At 42.9% G+C, this 17,817-nt stretch overlaps 2 protein-coding genes and 1 long non-coding RNA gene across 6 annotated transcripts in view; 1 reads left to right on the forward strand and 2 right to left on the reverse strand.

The window, feature by feature from the left end:
- LOC133171426 (protein MIX23-like) overlaps positions 1 to 12,535 on the forward strand; it is a 75,064-nt gene extending 62,529 nt beyond the window's left edge. For 2 of the 3 annotated variants that reach the window (XM_061304796.1, XM_061304797.1), the window contains one exon: positions 12,307 to 12,535. Coding sequence is in view for 1 of the 3 variants with exons in the window: in XM_061304797.1 (XP_061160781.1) it covers positions 12,307 to 12,378 (72 nt within the window). In the remaining 2 variants the exon portion in view is untranslated. Of the gene's footprint in view, positions 1 to 9,307; positions 9,573 to 12,306 lie in introns of all 3 variants that reach the window. The other variant, XR_009718782.1, reaches the window with a different exon arrangement.
- The window catches only part of f3a (coagulation factor IIIa), a 79,475-nt gene continuing 71,075 nt past the window's right edge, over positions 9,418 to 17,817 (reverse strand). For both annotated transcript variants that reach the window (XM_061304792.1, XM_061304791.1), the window contains one exon: positions 9,418 to 9,557. In XM_061304792.1, the coding sequence (XP_061160776.1) occupies positions 9,445 to 9,557 (113 nt within the window). In that variant the 3' untranslated portion in view covers positions 9,418 to 9,444. The remainder of the gene's footprint in view (positions 9,558 to 17,817) is intronic.
- Positions 9,630 to 13,915, reverse strand: LOC133171428 (uncharacterized). Its single transcript, XR_009718786.1, has 2 exons — positions 13,487 to 13,915; positions 9,630 to 13,123 (listed from the first exon to the last, which is right to left on the reverse strand). It is a non-coding gene; the product is annotated as an uncharacterized LOC133171428 (long non-coding RNA).

Genomic DNA, 17,817 nt, shown 5'->3' on the forward strand with positions numbered 1-17,817 from the left:
GGTTGTTGTTGGCACACCATGTTGTCAGGTGCTGTACCTCCTCCTTGTAGGCCGTTTCATCGTTGTTTTTGATGAGGCCCACCACCGTTGTGTCGTCTGCAAACTTGAGGATGTTGTTCGAGCCACTGCAGTCGTAGGTGTAGAGGGAGTAGAGGAGTGGGCTCAGCATGCAAACCTGTGGGACGCCGGTGCTCAGGGTTAGGGTAGAGGAGGTGAGGCCGTCTAACCTAACGGACTGGAGTCTATTGGTTAGGAAGTCAAGTATCCAGTTGATGACAGAGGGGTTGATGTTGAGGTCCTTGTTCTCCACAAGGTTACCAAGTTTGGTGATGAGTTTGGAGGGGATGATGGTGTTGAATGCAGAGCTGAAGTCAATGAACAGCATACGCACATGGGTGTTGCTTGTTAGGGTGCTGCTCACTCTAACTTATTTTGCAAGAACCACACTGGAGTCAAGTTAGTCATTTTAGACACCTGCAGGCGGAGAGTTCACTCGTCGCTGTGCTTACAGCGATGGTCGACTGAAGTCTGACTCAGGCCTCGTCAGGCGCTTATTTATTGAGAGAAACAGAGTGGGGTTGAAAGTGGGGGTTGAAAGTGGGGGTGTGGGAACACACAGGATAGGGTGAAGACGGTCGCCTGCTGATCAAAGCATAGCAGGGGGCCTTTTACGACTTTTTGTAAACAAAGCACCCTTGATTGCTTCCTTTGAGTTAAGTCAATCAGTGGTAAACTAGTTTTGTCTAGACAGGACAAACTAATTAAATTATTACAGGTTACATTCCAACATAATCATACGATGAAGATATTCTGCAAACCCTAACATATCCCTCCTGTTTTATCATATGATTATGTCAACCCGACCAATCAAGCATAAGTAAGAAAATACAATGAAAGCAATAACTTCCAGTGAAGGTGAGGTTTTCCCACAATACTCCAGTCCAAAGTATGTGCAACTCAAAAAACCTGCGGCCAGATTATGTGCAGGAAAAGAGTTACACGGTCCCTCTGCCTTAGGCGACCAGACTGTTATCAATCAAGATAAAAATTGCTCGCGATTGTTCAGTCGTTGGAGGCTTAGCACGCCCACTGGTGGAGGGTGAGCACGATTCTCACCCCCTTCGCAGATCTGCTCCGTCCGGGGAGAATTTGGGAATGTCTGCTGCGTGGTTGTTGTCTTCAGTGGCTCAGGGTGGACTACCTGGCCACCAAGAGGGAAGAGGATTATTCTGCCTCTGTATGAACTGGGGCGGGGACTGTCGATGGCTGGTCTGGTTCCTTGCAGGAACCCTTCACTGGGGCGCACTGGGACAGATGATACCACGATCCTCCTTTGCCGGCCAGCCGGACGGCATGTGAGATGCGCTTCACCAATTTATAGGGTCCAGTCGACGCAGGCTCCGTACCCCTCCTTCTTGGGACCTTCATCCAGAACGTTGGGGTGATCTGGACCTGGATCCGCCACCGAAAGGACAGCAGCACGTCCGGAAAACAGCAAAAACCAGCACCTTTTCTGCAACCTTTGCATTAGTCATTTGAGATGTTTCTTCTGCTTCTCTCATCACTGTTTTGGTTGCCCTGGTTACAGAGGCGTTGCTACACCAAATGGAGGGAAGATTGTGTCTGTAGCAACGTTGATTAGCTAAGGAATGTAGTGTGGTGTGAACTAGCACTTCATTGTCGGCCCGTGACCCCCGCAGAGTTTGTCCATCTGTTCTTCTCCAGTTGTTGGCCGAGTCGTCCGCGAGTGAGATCAGATAACTTCAATTGCCACTTTCCTGTGGAACAATGCAACTAGACCTTGGCTAGACTTTATCTACTTAGCAAATTAACACTCAATAACAATAAGTAACTTGTCCTAAACACTAAAACAAATGTTAAATAAATGTAAGGTAACTGGTATGCAGTTCCTTAAACAAACATTGAGTAAATATAGGATAACTTGTACCGTCAAACGTGCACTTATCAATAAAGTGCCTCTGGCTCCCCAGTAACGGGTTCGATAAGCCGGGGCGAAGGGACTCGTCCGCCGCTGACCACCCGAGTTAAATTAATTCTCTTGGAATCAACCCAACTTCTATACGACGTCAATCCCGCTTAAGTCATCCGACGCGCAAGCCGAGTAACTCAATTCGAGGCAAGTCGCCGGTATGACCGCGCCGTATTGATGGCTCCCTTCAATGGTTTGATGCTGGTATTTCGTTACGGATGTTTTTAGATGCCTTTGTTAAGGCCTCAGGGATTTGTTAGTCTACAGCGCCCCGTAGCGCTGCTCTCGCCTAAGTAACTTTTAATATGGCCCCGCTCTGGCCGCGGTTCGGGGAAGTAAAGAGATTACTTCCCTTTTTTTGCGGTGGAAAGTCAGCTTGACTAAAGTATGACAATGATAAGATTGATAAGAAAACTACAATAGTTTAATCACTAATTCCAGCGATATATATATAAACACTTAACCGTAAAAGCGCTCCCTCGCACTCAATTGTTTCCTGTAATAAATTCTGAGGGCAAATTAATCCCTCAAAATCATCCAAAGTGGCTTTGACGCGGCCCGAGTATATTAAGTACTTTGGCTCAGGCCCCGTTCCGCTTTTGATAAAGCCGCAAGCCTACTTCCCTTTTTCCGGGAGTAAGTCAGAATAGCAGAAGTAGGACAATGACAGTGTTTAAGAATAAGTTGAATACATTATTTACTAATTATAACGTTATTTATATAAACACTTACTCTAAAAGTGCTTTCTCAACTTCGATTGTTTCCAACAGAATAATATTTTATTTAATACTGGTTAAGATGAATTAATCGAATTACTATTATCCTGTAATTAGTTCTGAAGGCAAATTAATCCCTCAAAATCATTCAAAGTAGCTTTAACGTGGTCCGAATAAATTAAATGCTTTTGATCTGGCCCCGTTCCGCTTTTGATAAAGCCGCAGCCCTACTTCTCTTTTTTCGGAAGTAAATCAAATTAGCAGAAGTATGGCAAAGACAGAGTTTGGAAATAAATCTAATGCCTTTATCTCCGATTCTAAAATCTCTCGTTAATAAATCGTCTTATCTTCCCATCGACCAGCAATCGACTGCATAAATTATACAAATTAGCGCACAACAAATTAAATGAGTATATACAACTCAGCTCAGTGGCCTAGTGGTAGAGTGTCCTCCCTGAGACCGGAAGGTTGTGGGTTCAAACCCCGGCCGGGTCATACCAAAGACTATAAAAATGGGACCCATTGCCTCCCTGCTTGGCACTCAGCATTAAGGGTTGGAATTGGGGGGTTAGATCACCAACTGATTCCCGAGCGCGGCACCGCTGCTGCTCACTGCTCCCCTCTCCCCCAGGGGATGGATTAAAATCACACGGGGATGAGTTAAATGCAGAGGACAAATTTCACCACACCCAGGTGTGTGTGTGATGATCATTGGGACTTTAATCTTAATCTTTAATCTTAATCTTTTATTGAAAAAACATGAAATAAAATCACAAATCACAATCCTCCAAAAACTGAACAATTCCACTCACTGATGCCCTTGCAAATACAATCACTCAATCCTGGAGTAATTTTGACTGCAGAAATTAAATCAGAAAAGAGGAACAATATGTTTTGGTGGAAATACAGTCGAGTGATCAATTCGAGTCTATCTCTAAAAATCCAATATAGAAACTAGTTTTGGTCGCGGGAGGACCCACTACCCGATACGGTCTCCCTCCCCGCACGGAAATACAGAAAGAGTCGGTCCTCTCACCTAGTTTCTCAAGCAAAGTTGTCCCGTCCAATTCTTTTGAGTAAATCCAAGTTAATCCATGCCAGCAATCTTGCGTCTAACACAAAAATCTCGAAGGCTTTGGAAAAAAGTCTTGAAACTCCTACCGGCTTCTGTTCGCTATGACCGCGGTCCAGGAGAGAGCCCCGTAGATGTCCAAGGTGACCTTTTTATAGACTTCTCTGGCCCTTCCCTTTTCCGCTGGCCTCTATACTGTCCAGTTTCCCACGCCTATGGCTTCTATACTGTCCATCTTCCCACGCTCATCCCCTGCGGTTTTTCAGGGCAGCTCATTTCCGTTTCACTCTTTCCACCGAAATTCTGTGGAAACCCCCCTGGCAAGCACCCTACTTCCTCTTTTCTTTACTTCCCCTTTTTATAAAACCAATACTTCAAAGTCAGACTTTGGTCAACCATTAAATCAAAAATAAATCAAAGCCTTTGAATTGATTCCTTTTCTTTTTTTAACACACCCGTATTCTCATAAGGGTGGGCAGCTTAGTCTAATTCTGTGATAATATTGCTTTAAGCAGTTACGGAATACATTCCAGCCAAGCAATTGAAATAAAATACAATTTAAAGAAAATAAAATAAAATTAAAAGAACACAAGAACTCATCTGTTTTTACCCTTTTTTAACACACCCCTATTCTCATAAGGGTGGGCAGCTTAGTCTAATTCTGTGATAATATTGCTTTAAGCGGTTACAGAATATATTTCAGCCAAGCAAGTAAAATAAAATACAATTAAAAGAATAATAAAAACCACCTTTGTGCTCTCGTGTGTGCTCCATTGATCAGACCACGTTCAATTTCGGTTCCTGGCAACGATTTGGCACCATCTTTTGGAAAGTTTTGGAATTTCAACTTGGCCAATTCACTCACTAATACCCAACTCAGATTTTGCCCCATCTGCTGTTAAATTTTGGAATGTTAGCCCTGCCAATTTATTCCTGTGAGCAATCCATACTCACTTTTTTGCACCATTTGTTCCTTCCCCACACTCCATGTTACATGACAGTACGCAACTACTTCAAACTATGTTTAACAAAGAAAAACAGTTCGGATCAACACCAATCTATGACATTACCAAAAACAACCACTTCTCTTGATTTTCAGTTGTCGGATCACAAGTATGCGCACAAATATTTCCACCAAAGAGGATAAATGTTGCGACATCATTATTCGGAAACACACAGATCTGGGAAAAAGTCTGTAAACTCAAGTGCAAAAATTGCATCACCATCATCGTTATCATCAACATGCTGCCGTTCAGACATTAGGCATACCCGGGCCATCTTGTCGTCCATGGGCGAGATTGCTGTAGTGATAAGACGATTAAACAGAGCACGGAGACATGGAATACAACAACATCCACACAAGGTGAGTATAGCAGTAATTGAGGACACAAAGGCTTTATACTTCCCAAAAGCAGTCATTCACTTGTTGTGCTCTTTCATCCTCGTGTTGAGGGATTGCAAGCTTGCAATCACCTTTGTCAGGCTCCCATCAGGGGCGGTGTCATTCTGGATGAAGGTGCAGCATTGTTCCCTGAACATTGCGCAGACCCTTCCTTTCTCAGACAACAACATAACAAGAGCATTGCGGTTCTGGATTGACATTAGGGAAGGCGTGGTTAGCTGTTCGTGCACTGCCTCAAGTCCCGCTTGTGTCCGTTTGCCCAATTTCTGCATGTTGCAATGGATGTAATTTGTCCTGTCAACGTTCTTGTTCATCATCCACCAGCAGCAAAAGGAGGACTCCCATCCCGCTTCAATTTGGTCAATTAATTCTTATTAATCAGGAACTCCTCTGGGGATTTTAATTGCATCAATTTCAGTCAGATCATCGTCGCCTCTCAAATTTAAAGACATTATGTTTTTATTTTTTCCAGCTTTTTCCCAGATCTTGGCATGTCGGTACATATATAATTTTGGTTGACTACATTCTCTAAAAGCAATGGTTTCTTTTATTTTTCTTCCATTCAACGGATATTTTATAGAACACTTTGTCGCACATTTCACAATCAGTAAACAACCTATCCACATTCATTTTCGAGATATTGATTCCATTCTTTAACATCTACAGCAGTTGTTGACAAACTATTATTTCTTCACATAACCCTTCTGCCACTGTTAAGGCATTCAATGTTTATTTTGAAGCCGATTCAATCCATTTTTAGAATGCATCTATTATGACCAGGCATTATAACCCTGTGAATTGTGTTAAGCACATGTTAAACAAGCTCTAAAAAAAATTTCATAAACGTTTTGTATATGAACCAAATTCATATGTTGTATAAAGCTGACTGAACTGCCCTTCCATCCCCCCTGTTGAGCCAGGTGTCAACGGCACGTGACAACCCCATGGCTCAATACAGCTGCCCATTTGTATCGTTTCCTTTCCTTTCTCAACGTAACAACCCAATCCACCAATCGAATAAAAAAAAATAATAATAAAAAAAAAACTGCTGGTAAAATAATATAATAGTTAACTGTTGTAGTTCCATAACTTTAACTAACTCAATTGCTCTCTTATTCTCAAATTTTAAATTTAGCTTTGAAATGTCGTTACTTCATAATTGTTCATCATCCAATTCCAGAAAGCAAGTTCTTTCCATCTCTCAAATTTTGTCTAACCAAGGCTAGGCACTAAAGCGTGGACCAGTTACTGCCCATAAACAAATTGCTCGCTTTTTTTTATTTTTCCTTCCTATCTTAACAAAATCGGTTTTGTTTTGCGGTGCAAGTCAGATAGACTACAGATAAATAAATTCTTTAGTGCACCTATATTAGCAAATTTCATTCTTTTAACACATAACACAACACACAGACAACCCAGCAAACAGCTACCCGCAGAGTCCAGAGCCCCACACCTACATCAGTCTCCCCCACAATCAAATTACAATATCAATCACCACAGGAGCCGGCTCCTACACCCTTTTCACACCACAATACCACACTCCCCCCTCCACAGTCCAGTCTAAGTGGAGACAATGGAAGGCAGGAAGGCACAGGTAAGACACCGAAGGAGCAAGCTCCAGCAGTCCTCCCACCAACCAATTACAACATACAACAAAAGCACAAATCACTTATGTCTGTTTGGGAGGATCACAACAGCCAAACGTTACAAATGACAAACCACAAGACACAGGTCTGGGAACCACATCAACGACCGCCAAACGCAAATGCCGGGTCAAGGACTGTTCTTCATCTGTTCTTTGCAACTCTTGTCAAAAGCAACCTTTATTTTTCTTTCGTTTGTATTTGCTCGGGTTTTTTATTTCCCTTCCTAGCATCTAACTTACTCAAAATAATTCTTCCTTCAAAGTCGCTCAACTACTTGCCCATAGCAGTCTCCAACAATTTCAACCATTCAACCTGTATTTTCCCTTCAGTCGGGCATTCAGTCATCAATGCTCATTTGCATCTCACACACAGTCTCCAAAAAGGAGTCTTTCTATCACATTGGTCCCAATTCATTCAAGCTCTCCACACAACATTCACATACCATTTTCAACTCAAGGTTCCTGATAGAACAATCCACCAATCCAAAAAAACTCCACACAAAAAAAGAAAAAACGCTTGCAAATTAATCAGAATTTTCTCCTTGATTTCAAATTCAAAGAACTCAATCTCTCAGATTCATCTTGCATATAGAAGTTTGTATAATCTTACAACACAACCAACCAATAATTTCCATTAAATGTAGCATACAATGTCCCTGTATTAGCATGAGCGGTCAAAAAGGGGGGGGAAGCTTGACATGTTGAAAATTTGGCTTTTCCTCTGCCTCTTCCTCCACCCTTTGATTGGTATTATTTCACACGACGACACACTCTCGCCAAGTGGCCCCGTTTCCCACAGTTCCAACAGTCCAAATTTGAGCTGGAGTTTGAATTGAATGGCGGCCTGCGGCCTTGTTGGTCTCTAACTCTTCCTCTGCCCTTTTGGAAGCTTCGGAAGAAGATCGTTGCATCTTCATTTAGATCATTACCATCATCTAAATGAAATACATCAGAACATTTGCCTTTCTCAATTGTCACAACGCAAGCAGTGTCTGCTTCCACCAAGTGTTTCCTCACCCAGTTGCCTATGTCGGGGGTGAAACAGTGAGGAGCACATTTCTAAGATGTTGCTGATAAGCACTCTCAGCTGCATCATCGAATGGGATGCCACTGTGCACCCAGAATTCTTTACCAAATCTTAATTGAATGGTGGTCTTATCACTTTTTATCTTTCCATTTTTTGTCTCTTGAATTTGTTCTCTTCTCTCTTGCGAAGCTTTCAACCACATTCTAGCACAATTCAACTCTCTCTCTTTCCTTTTCTTTTTCTGTCCCTTCGTCATCCTATCTACACTCTCCTCCAAAACATCAACCACTATCTTCCACACTTCAACTTTCAACTTCCCTTCTACACCATACTTTTTCTTCCACTTCGGCATGTATTGCATACAATTACGACATTTACTCGCCATGTACTTCTCATCTTCTTCAAGAGCTAGAGATCTACCGTTCTTATTTCCCATCCTAATTTGGTATTTTAGGTTTATACAATTTTTACAATTTTTTTTCTTTTCTTTGAGGATGCAGGTTTAAATTGACCTTTCACCAAATTCTCTTTTCAGTCAATTTATCCTACCAGTCGCACTCTCAACCACACAACATTCATGCAAACAGCTTGGAACAACGGGCAAAAAAAAAGAATCTACGCCCTTCTTCAATTAAGAAAAAGAAGCTCTGTTCTCTTTCTTAGCCCGTTCCTTCCACTGGGACTTGAACCCCAGCTGTTTCATAGCTTGGAAACACCAAAGCCGTATCTCATAACTCGGACAAACCAAAGCCGTAATCCATAGCTCGGACAAACCAAAGCCGTATCTGCGCTTTTTTCTATGACTTACTTGTCTCCTCGGTCCGCTGCAATGCGGGACCCCGTCAAACCACCTCTGACAGACGAAGGCAGACCTAAGATGCTGGCCCAGCAAAGAAATTCTCTTCCCAGGACTTTCTTTTCCAGGTCCCCATAAAGGACGCTGGCTTGTCGACAATGCAGCACGTCCTCCTCCGTCAGCCAGATGGCGGGTATGAGGGTCCCGGGTTTCGGCACCAAAATGTTAGGGTGCTGCTCACTCTAACTTATTTTGCAAGAACCACACTGGAGTCAAGTTAGTCATTTTAGACACCTGCAGGCGGAGAGTTCACTCGTCGCTGTGCTTACAGCGATGGTCGACTGAAGTCTGACTCAGGCCTCGTCAGGCGCTTATTTATTGAGAGAAACAGAGTGGGGTTGAAAGTGGGGGTTGAAAGTGGGGGTGTGGGAACACACAGGATAGGGTGAAGACGGTCCCCTGCTGATAAAAGCATAGCAGGGGGCCTTTTACGACTTTTTGTAAACAAAGCACCCTTGATTGCTTCCTCTGAGTTTAGTCAATCAGTGGTAAACTAATTTTGTCTAGACAGGACAAACTAATTAAATTATTACAGGTTACATTCCAACATAATCATACGATGAAGATATTCTGCAAACCCTAACATTGCTCTCTTCCAGGTGGGAGAGGGCTGCATGTAGTGCAGAGGAGATGGCGTCATCCGTGCTCCTGTTTGCTCGGTAGGCAAATTGGTGTTTGTCCAGAGAAGGTGAGAGCCCAGATTTGCCGTGACCCAGGAGCAGCCTCTCGAGGCACTTTATGAGGTGGGAGACGAGTGCAACTGGCCGGTAGTCGTTGAGGCCCTTCGCAGAGGAGTGTTTAGGCAACGGCACAATGGAGGTGGTCTTGAAGCACAACTGGGACAGTTGCCTGGGCCAGAGACAGGTTGAAGATGCTGTTAATAAATGCATTTGTTTTCAAAAAGCATTTTTTGAATATCCATGCTTTACTACCTACTAAAAGTACAAACCTTTTATGCAATGACCTTTACATGTCATTTCTATTCTTTCGCACAAACACTACATCCATCTGCTACTGGTTCGGCCCCCCGGTCTAAATTTAGAACCAAATTTGGCCCGCCAGTCAAAAGGTTTGCCCACCCCTGTTCTAAACCAATAACCAGCTTTTGCCCAGTCTAAAGGCGGTTTTACACACAATTTCAGAACAGCAAATTTGAGCAACACATTGAGTTTTTTAAAGGTGTAGTGTGCCAGTGCATGCCCCGAGCGTATCTCCAAAGCTTTCCAAATGTATCTCTTAGTTTCTTGTCAATGATACTGTTGGGGTTTACAGATTATTTTGATCGTATGATTATGTTGGAACTTTATTTACCGTTTTTTCCGTGTATAGTGCGCAGAATTTAACGAATTTATTGTCCTAAAATCTGGGGTGCGCATTATACATGGGTACAAAAGATTTTTAATTTTTTTTTTTTTTTTTTTTTTTTTTTTAATTTTTCTTATTATTTTTTTTAGAAAACAAAACCAACAACAGGATTGACCGACAAAGTCGTGGAACAAAAATACAGGGTGACATTACCAAAGACAGGAACAGAAAGCAAACAGACATCATGACAGTAACACATGCAATGATCCGACGGTGAGCGAGGGGCAGACAGGACTTAAATACAAAGCACGTTACATCGATTGAAGTGACACAGGAAGAGAGGGGCAACGCGAACAGAAACTATGGCAACCTAGACACATAGCAAAACTGGGGACGAGACACGACAAATCTCCCCCGAAATAAAACTTGTAATCACCTTTCTTCTTGTTTGTTGTCAATCGCGCATCGCATTCAGCCATCCTGTCCCAACACACTTAGTCAAAAAAATCCATAATTGACGACACATCGTTTGATGCGATGGTGCAATCTTTGATGGTGTGTTATTGTCAAATATTGTTTGTTTTTTAATCTCCATCGCGGACCGGACGTCATGCAGAAGCAGTATGACTGTGCATGCGCACTATGGGTCAGCTGCGCAGAACGGATGCGCAAGACACGTCAGCTATTTACTAATTAGCGAGAGTTCGGTTCAATTAGCAGTTTCATCAGAATGGATAAGAGAGCAAGTTATACTGTAGCATTTTGAAAGAAAGTCATTGAAGTGGCAGAAGAATTAGGCAATAGGGCAGCTGCGCGCCAATTTGACGTCAATGAGTCAAACATAAGACTCTGGAGGAAGAAAAAAAATCAATTTGATACAGCGAAGGCTTCAGCAATATAGTCCTCTTCTCTTCTTGACTGACAATGAATGTGATAGTTTAATACAATCAGCAAATAACAAAACGCGTATTACAGGTCGGTCATATTTTATTTCACAACACGTTGCCTTGTTCCTTTCGTCTCTGCTGTTCACTTCAAACACGCTCCATACGAACGCAATGCTTTTGTATTAGACGCTTGCTCGATCACCTGGGTTACAATGTACCCTACACAAATCCGAAACATTTGTTGTGGCTCCGAGTCACGACGAGGGGCAAGTTTTGGTTTCCAAGGGTGTTTTTATTCCTCTTCAACGTCTCTCCCATACAGAGCTGCCTTTTTCACGTCCGCACGCCTCTTTCCCGTGCGCGCACGGAGCGTTTATGGGCAGTCGGAGAAATCAACGCCAACAAAAAAAATTACATCCAAACATTCTTGCTTAGTTAGTCATCTAAAATGCTCCACTAATTTCTGTTTCCACAACCTTGTAAAACAATGAGCTGGGACCCTCCGCACTGATTAACCAGTTGCTGAGGTGACCACCAAACATGTCCAATGTCACACCCAGCCTGCTTTCTCTCAATAAATACTCTCTTGCAGTCAGACCTCATTCGATCATCGCTGTACGCACAGCGACAAATGACTCTCCACTTGCAAGTGCTCAAAAAGGGCATACTGTCTCCCATGTGGTTCTTCCAAAAATAAGTTAGAGTGAGCACCACTCTGTTAGGGTTTGCAGAATATCTTCATCGTATGATTATGTTGGAATGTAACCTGTAATAATTTAACTAGGTTGTCCTGTCTAGACAAAAGTAGTAGACCAAAGTGCTAAGATCTTTTCAACTGATTGACTAGTCACTAGACGCAGAGGAAGCAATCAAAGTTGCTTTGTTTACAGAACGTCGTAAAAGGCCCCCTGCTATGCTTTGATCAGCAGGGGAGCGGCTTCACCTCATCCTGTGTTCCCACACCCCCACTTTCAACCCCACTCTGTTTCTCTCAATAAATATGCACCTGTTGAGGCCTGAGTCAGACTTCATTTGACCATCGCTGTAAGCACAGCGACGAGTGAACTCTCCGCCTGCAGGTGTCTAAGACTTGCTTGTCTCCTATGTGGTTCTTGCAAAATCAGTTAGAGTGAGCACCACCCTAACAACTCTAACAGATATGTTCATATCGCATGGTTTAGCATGAACAGGAAAAAATAAAAAGCTTGCGCAAGAAACTATCATAGCATCTAACGTCTCCACTTGCTCGTTAGCACCTAACATCTCCACGTTAGCACAATGACAGAGTGGGCCAACCGCACAACACTAATCGCAGAAGGCCCCTTTTGTTCTTATCTAGCAATGGTACAGAAAAAGAGGAAGTAGAAATGGCAAGTGTGAGAAATTGTCTTCACTCTCTGTTTCAGGTTTTTAACGAAAGGTGCCGAGTACACTACACGCCTCCCAAGGCGGAATTATGGTTTGTTCCATCCAAATGACTGAGACCGATCCAGAAACTGTGACCATGCCACTGACATCTTGGCTTCAGAATGCCTGCTCACATCTACCATGCTTCGTTCTGTGTGTGTTGAGTTGATGACAAATATTGTATTTTCTTTTTCAAAACATTAAACTGAAATGTTTATAAACAGACAATTGTGTGACTGTGTGTGCATGCGTGTGTTGGCTGACTCGTCCTTGACTGTGATCAGATATCTTGAAGCGTGTTTAGTGCCGTTTTCCTGTGAAACAATGCAACTAGACCTTCTTTTGCTAAATTTATTTTCTTGTCAAACTAACACAACATACAATAATAATGAGTAAATATTGGATACCTTTTGTACAAACACTTCAACAGATATTAAATGTGAGATAACTTGCATGCTGTTACTAAAACATTGAGTAAATATGAGATAACTTATATGCAACTACTTCAACATGTATGTCTTTTCTATAACAGAAAAACAGTCCCAATCAACAACAATCTATGAATAAAAGCTACAGAGTTGACTTAAAGAGAAAGAAGTTCTTTGGACTAAACAAAGAACAAAGGCGTTCTACTCATAACTGGTTAGAGCCTCCCGCGGGCATACACAGGAAGAAAATAAGAAAGGAAGGAAGGTATGTATGATTGGGAGTTAAAGGAACTCTCTGGAGCTAGACAGAGAGCTTGTTGAAGCAAACATATGAGGCCCTTGGTCAGACTGAGTAGTGCTTCACCATCCAATTATTTCAACAAGTCTTCTGGAAGTACAGATGCCAAAGCGATGTGAAGCATGTAGTGAGTATTTCCTACTACTACAATAGTGGGATATATTGTTTTATCTGTTATTTTGTATGTGCAACACATTCATTATCTAGACTCAGCACACTGTGTAAACAATAATAACAAAAACAATAATAAATCACACTGTACTACAAATTAAAGTGTAGTTGTTCAATTTAGGACATCCCAATTCCAAGTAACAAGGCTACAAGAAAAACTACATTTCCAGTGAACAACAAGGCCACCAATAGGATATCAACATTTATCTAGAGGTATCATCAAACAATAATACAAATTAGAAGTTTTATTGTTTGATTAGGATTCAACTATTTGACTCTTACCATTGTAGTATCTGAAATACAAAGGGAAAAACCTGTCAGCAGAAAAAAAAAAAAGAAAAATAACAATTGAGGCTCACGCAATGAACAATCTGAACGTTATTCCAAGCAACTTTTACAATCTTGCGGAATAAGGGATGAATGGGACCCATTTTTTTCGGGGGCCCCAAATCCACCGAAACATGCAAGGTCTGATGTTGCCAGGTTGTAAGTAAAATTACTGTAAAATTACAGTTTGATAATAATTAATGAATGCAGTACAAGACTGATGAGCTGGTTGTGCTGGTGAAGACTGAAGTCCTACAGAGAGTGCAATTTGCTGTGCTTCTGTGAGACGTGGCTAACTGCGAGCATACCGGATGCTAGCGTTGAGCTACCGGGTTGTTTGCGTGCCAACACGGGAGTAGCGTATGACGTCATCCACTCGGCGGTTACTGACCTGCAAATGCCGCACCCTGAGGTGTTGCTGCTGCTGATCTCTGGAAACTTTAATCGCGTGATTTTGGACAAGACCCTACCTGCCTTCACCCAGTATGTCGATTGTTACAAGACAAGACTATTAACCTGCTCAACGCTAACGTTGAGGATGCATACAGTGCCACCCCTCTGCTTGCACTTGGGAAGGGAGATCACAACTTGGTCCTGCTTCAAAGTCAAAAGTCAAAGTCAGCTTTATTGTCAATCTCTTAACATGTCAAGACACACAAAGAAACCGAAATTACGTTTTCTCTATCCCACGGTGACGAGACATATTACACGATAGACATACAAGTAAACGACACAATATAAAAACAAGAAGGCACAAACAATAAATAATAAGAGTGATGAATAAATAATAAATAAACAGATAACACAATAAATAAGAGGAGCAAAACGGAGCCAGTGTGCATACAACAGACTGTTAGGGTTTGCAGAATATCTTCATCGTATGATTATGTTGGAATATAACCTGTAATAATTTAACTAGTTTGTCCTGTCTAGACAAGATTAGTTTACCAAAGTGCTAAGATCATTTCAACTTATTGACTAGCTACAGAGGAAGCAATCAAAGTTGCTTTGTTTACAGAACGTCGTAAAAGGTCCCCTGCTATGCTTTGATCAGCAGGGGACCCCTCTTCACCCAACCTGTGTGTTCCCAAACCCCCACTTTCAACCCCACGTTGTTTCTCTCAATAAATAAGCGCCTGACGAGGCCTGAGTCAGACTTCATTCGACTATCGCTGAGAGCACAGCGACGAGTGAACTCTCCGCCTGCAGGTGTCTAAAATGACTAACTTGTCTCCAGTGTGGTCCCTGCAAAATAAGTTAGAGTGAACACCACCCTAACACAGACAGTAAGCGTAGCGCAAAAGTACAGGACGCTACGCAGAAAGGGGAAGCGAGTTCAGCACCTAACAGCCTGGAGTATGAAGCTGTTGTTGAGTCTGGTGGTGAACAAACAAAGAGTGAGCGGGGTGACTCACATTACTCACAATCGTGGTCGCCTTGCGGGTGAGATGGGAGATGTAAATGTCTTTCAAGGAGGGGAGTGAAGCACCAATAATCTTACCAGCCGTGTTCACTATGCGCTGCAGGGCCTTCAAGTTGTAGTCAGTGCAGCCAGCCAACACCCCAAACAGCAATACAGCTGGAGAGGACGCTCTCAATGGTGCCACGGTAAAATGTAGTCATGACGGCCGGAGGAGCGCTCGCCTGAGTTTCCGCAGGAAGTACTGGCGGCGCTGGGCCTTCTTCGCCAGTGATGCGATGTTGGTGGACGGGAGAGATCCTCATTGATGTGCACCCCCAGGAACCTGGCGCTGCTCACTCTCTCCACCACAGCACCGTCGATGGTCAGCGGCAGGTGTTGGGTGTGACCCTTCCAGAAGTCAACAACAACCTCCTTGGTCTTGTCAACGTTCAGCAGGAGGTTGTTGTCCCTGCACCACGTGGTCAGAAGGTCAACCTCCAGCCTGTACTGAGTCTCATCTCCTTTGGTTATGAGACCCACCAGAGTCGTGTCGTCAGCAAACTTCACTATGCAGTCATGCCTCAGGAGGGTGAAGAGTAGCGGACTGAGCACGCAGCCTTGAGGGGCCCCTGTGCTCAGCGTGATGCTGGCGGAGATCTTGTCGCCAACACGTACCACCTGTGGCCTCTGACAGAGGAAGTCCAGTAGCCAGTTGCAGAGATAGGTACTGAGGCTCAGCTTGTCAAGTTTGCTGATGAGACGTTGTGGCACAATGGTGTTGAAGGCAGAACTGAAGTCCACAAACAGCAATCTCACATACGAGTCCCTTCTCTCCAGGTGGGTGCAGTGTTACATTGAGGTGATGTTCAAAGACCACTCGCCTGTTCAGGAAGTGGTCGCCTGAGACTGAGCAGTCTCTGAGGGATTGCTTTGGAACTACCGAGTGGGATGTTTTGCTGGTGCCACGCATTGAGGACGTTAAGGAGGCTGTTGACCGTCCCACTGAGTACATTAACTTCTGCCAGTAAGGACAGTCCACTACTATACCAACAACAAGCATTGGATTACGAGTGGAATCAAGGGCCTCCTCAATCGCAAGAAACGGGCCTTAAAGGTCGGTGTGAAGCAGGCACGAAAGCAAGTGCAGCGGTAGCTCAGGGCCCAGCTCAAGGTGGCAAAATTACTTTATAGAAAGAATTTGGAGCAGAAGCTGCAGAGGAATAGCATGAAGGAGGTGTGGGACAAAATGAGGTTGATCATTGGCCCAAAGCAGAATGAAAGGGCGAGCCGGCAGATTCAACACCACCTGCTTGTCATCGCCCTCAATCCCGCCAGCCCCTTCTGCTCCCCATCCGCCCCTACTCCTTCACTCAGCTGCAGGCCGGTGGATGGATACCCTTCCACCCAGGGTGATGGCAGCTAAAGTGAGTGGACAGCTCAGAAGATTCCGCCGCAGAAAGACTACTGGTCATTACAGGGTCTCGCCTTATCTGCTGAAGGCCTGCGTCTGGAGCTGGGTGACCCACTACAGGTATCTTCAACATCAGCCTGGAAAAAGGTGTGGTGCCTCAGCTGTGGAGACATCGTGCATCGTCCCTGTCCCAAAGAAACCGCGACCTGCAGAGCTGAATGACTTCAGACTTTCCACAAGAAAAGCGCTGATAAACCATTCCAATGTTCTCAAATATCTTTATTTTTAACAAAAAAATAATTAAATTAAATAAATAAAAAATAATCAATCAATCTGTAATAATAAATATAACTAGAAAATGCAATTTCTGGAGAAATTGCGTGTGAAGGCAAAGACTATGAATAATGTCTTGGGGGATGCTGCCGAATGATGTTGAAACGAGTTGAATTATTTGAGAAATGTAGAAAATAGAAGTGTAAAACGAAATTTTGGAGAATTTGTGGTGAATTTCAAAATAAATACTTTTTTCATTTTTGGGAAGTGGGAAATTGTGGAATAGGTAGGAAAATGATGAACATTTGAAAGTTGGAAGGGGTTGAATCGGTTGAAATGTAGAAATTAGAGTTGAAAAACGAAATTTCTGAGAATTTGGCGTAAATTTCAAAATTGAAAATTTTGAACTTTTGGTAAGTGGAAAGTTGTGGAATAGGTAGAAAAAAGATGAACAGTTGAAAGTTGGAATGGGTTGACTCGGTTGAACAATGTAGAAACTAGAGTTGAAAAACGAAATTTTTGAGAATTTGCCGTAAATGTCGTAATTGAAAACTTTTAACTTTTGGTAAGTAGAAAGCAAAAATATGAAAAGTTGGAACGAGTTGAATCATTTAAAAAATGTAGAGGTGGGAGCAAATGTTGAACGGCTCATAGAGAATGAATGGAAATTTAAAAAACATTTCCAGCCAAAATGTTTGAAATTTGGAACAAAACAAAAACTACAGGTTCAACAGGTTCACTTTGGAGTTCAAAAGTTGAAACGGGTTGTGTTAGGGTTTGCAGAATATCTTCATCGTATGATTATGTTGGAATGTAACCTGTAATAATTTAACTAGCTTGTCCTGTCTAGACAAAAGTAGTTGACCAAAGTGGTAAGATCTTTTCAACTTATTGACCAGCTGCAGAGGAAGCAATCAAAGTTGCTTTGTTTATAGAACGTCGTAAAAGGTCCCCTGCTATGCTTTGATCAGCAGGGGACCGTCTTCACCCAACCTGTGTGTTCCCAAACCCCCACTTTCAACCCCACTCTGTTTCTCTCAATAAATAAGCGCCTGACGAGGCCTGAGTCAGACTTCATTCGACCATCGCTGTAAGCACAGCGACGAGTGAACTCTCCGCCTGCAGGTGCCTAAAACGACTAACTTGACTCCAGTGTGGTTCTTGCAAAATAAGTTAGAGTGAGCAACACCCTAACAGGTT

This window comes from Syngnathus typhle, linkage group LG18 (genome assembly GCF_033458585.1).
Source record: "Syngnathus typhle isolate RoL2023-S1 ecotype Sweden linkage group LG18, RoL_Styp_1.0, whole genome shotgun sequence".
NCBI classification, from domain to species: Eukaryota; Metazoa; Chordata; class Actinopteri; order Syngnathiformes; family Syngnathidae; genus Syngnathus; species Syngnathus typhle.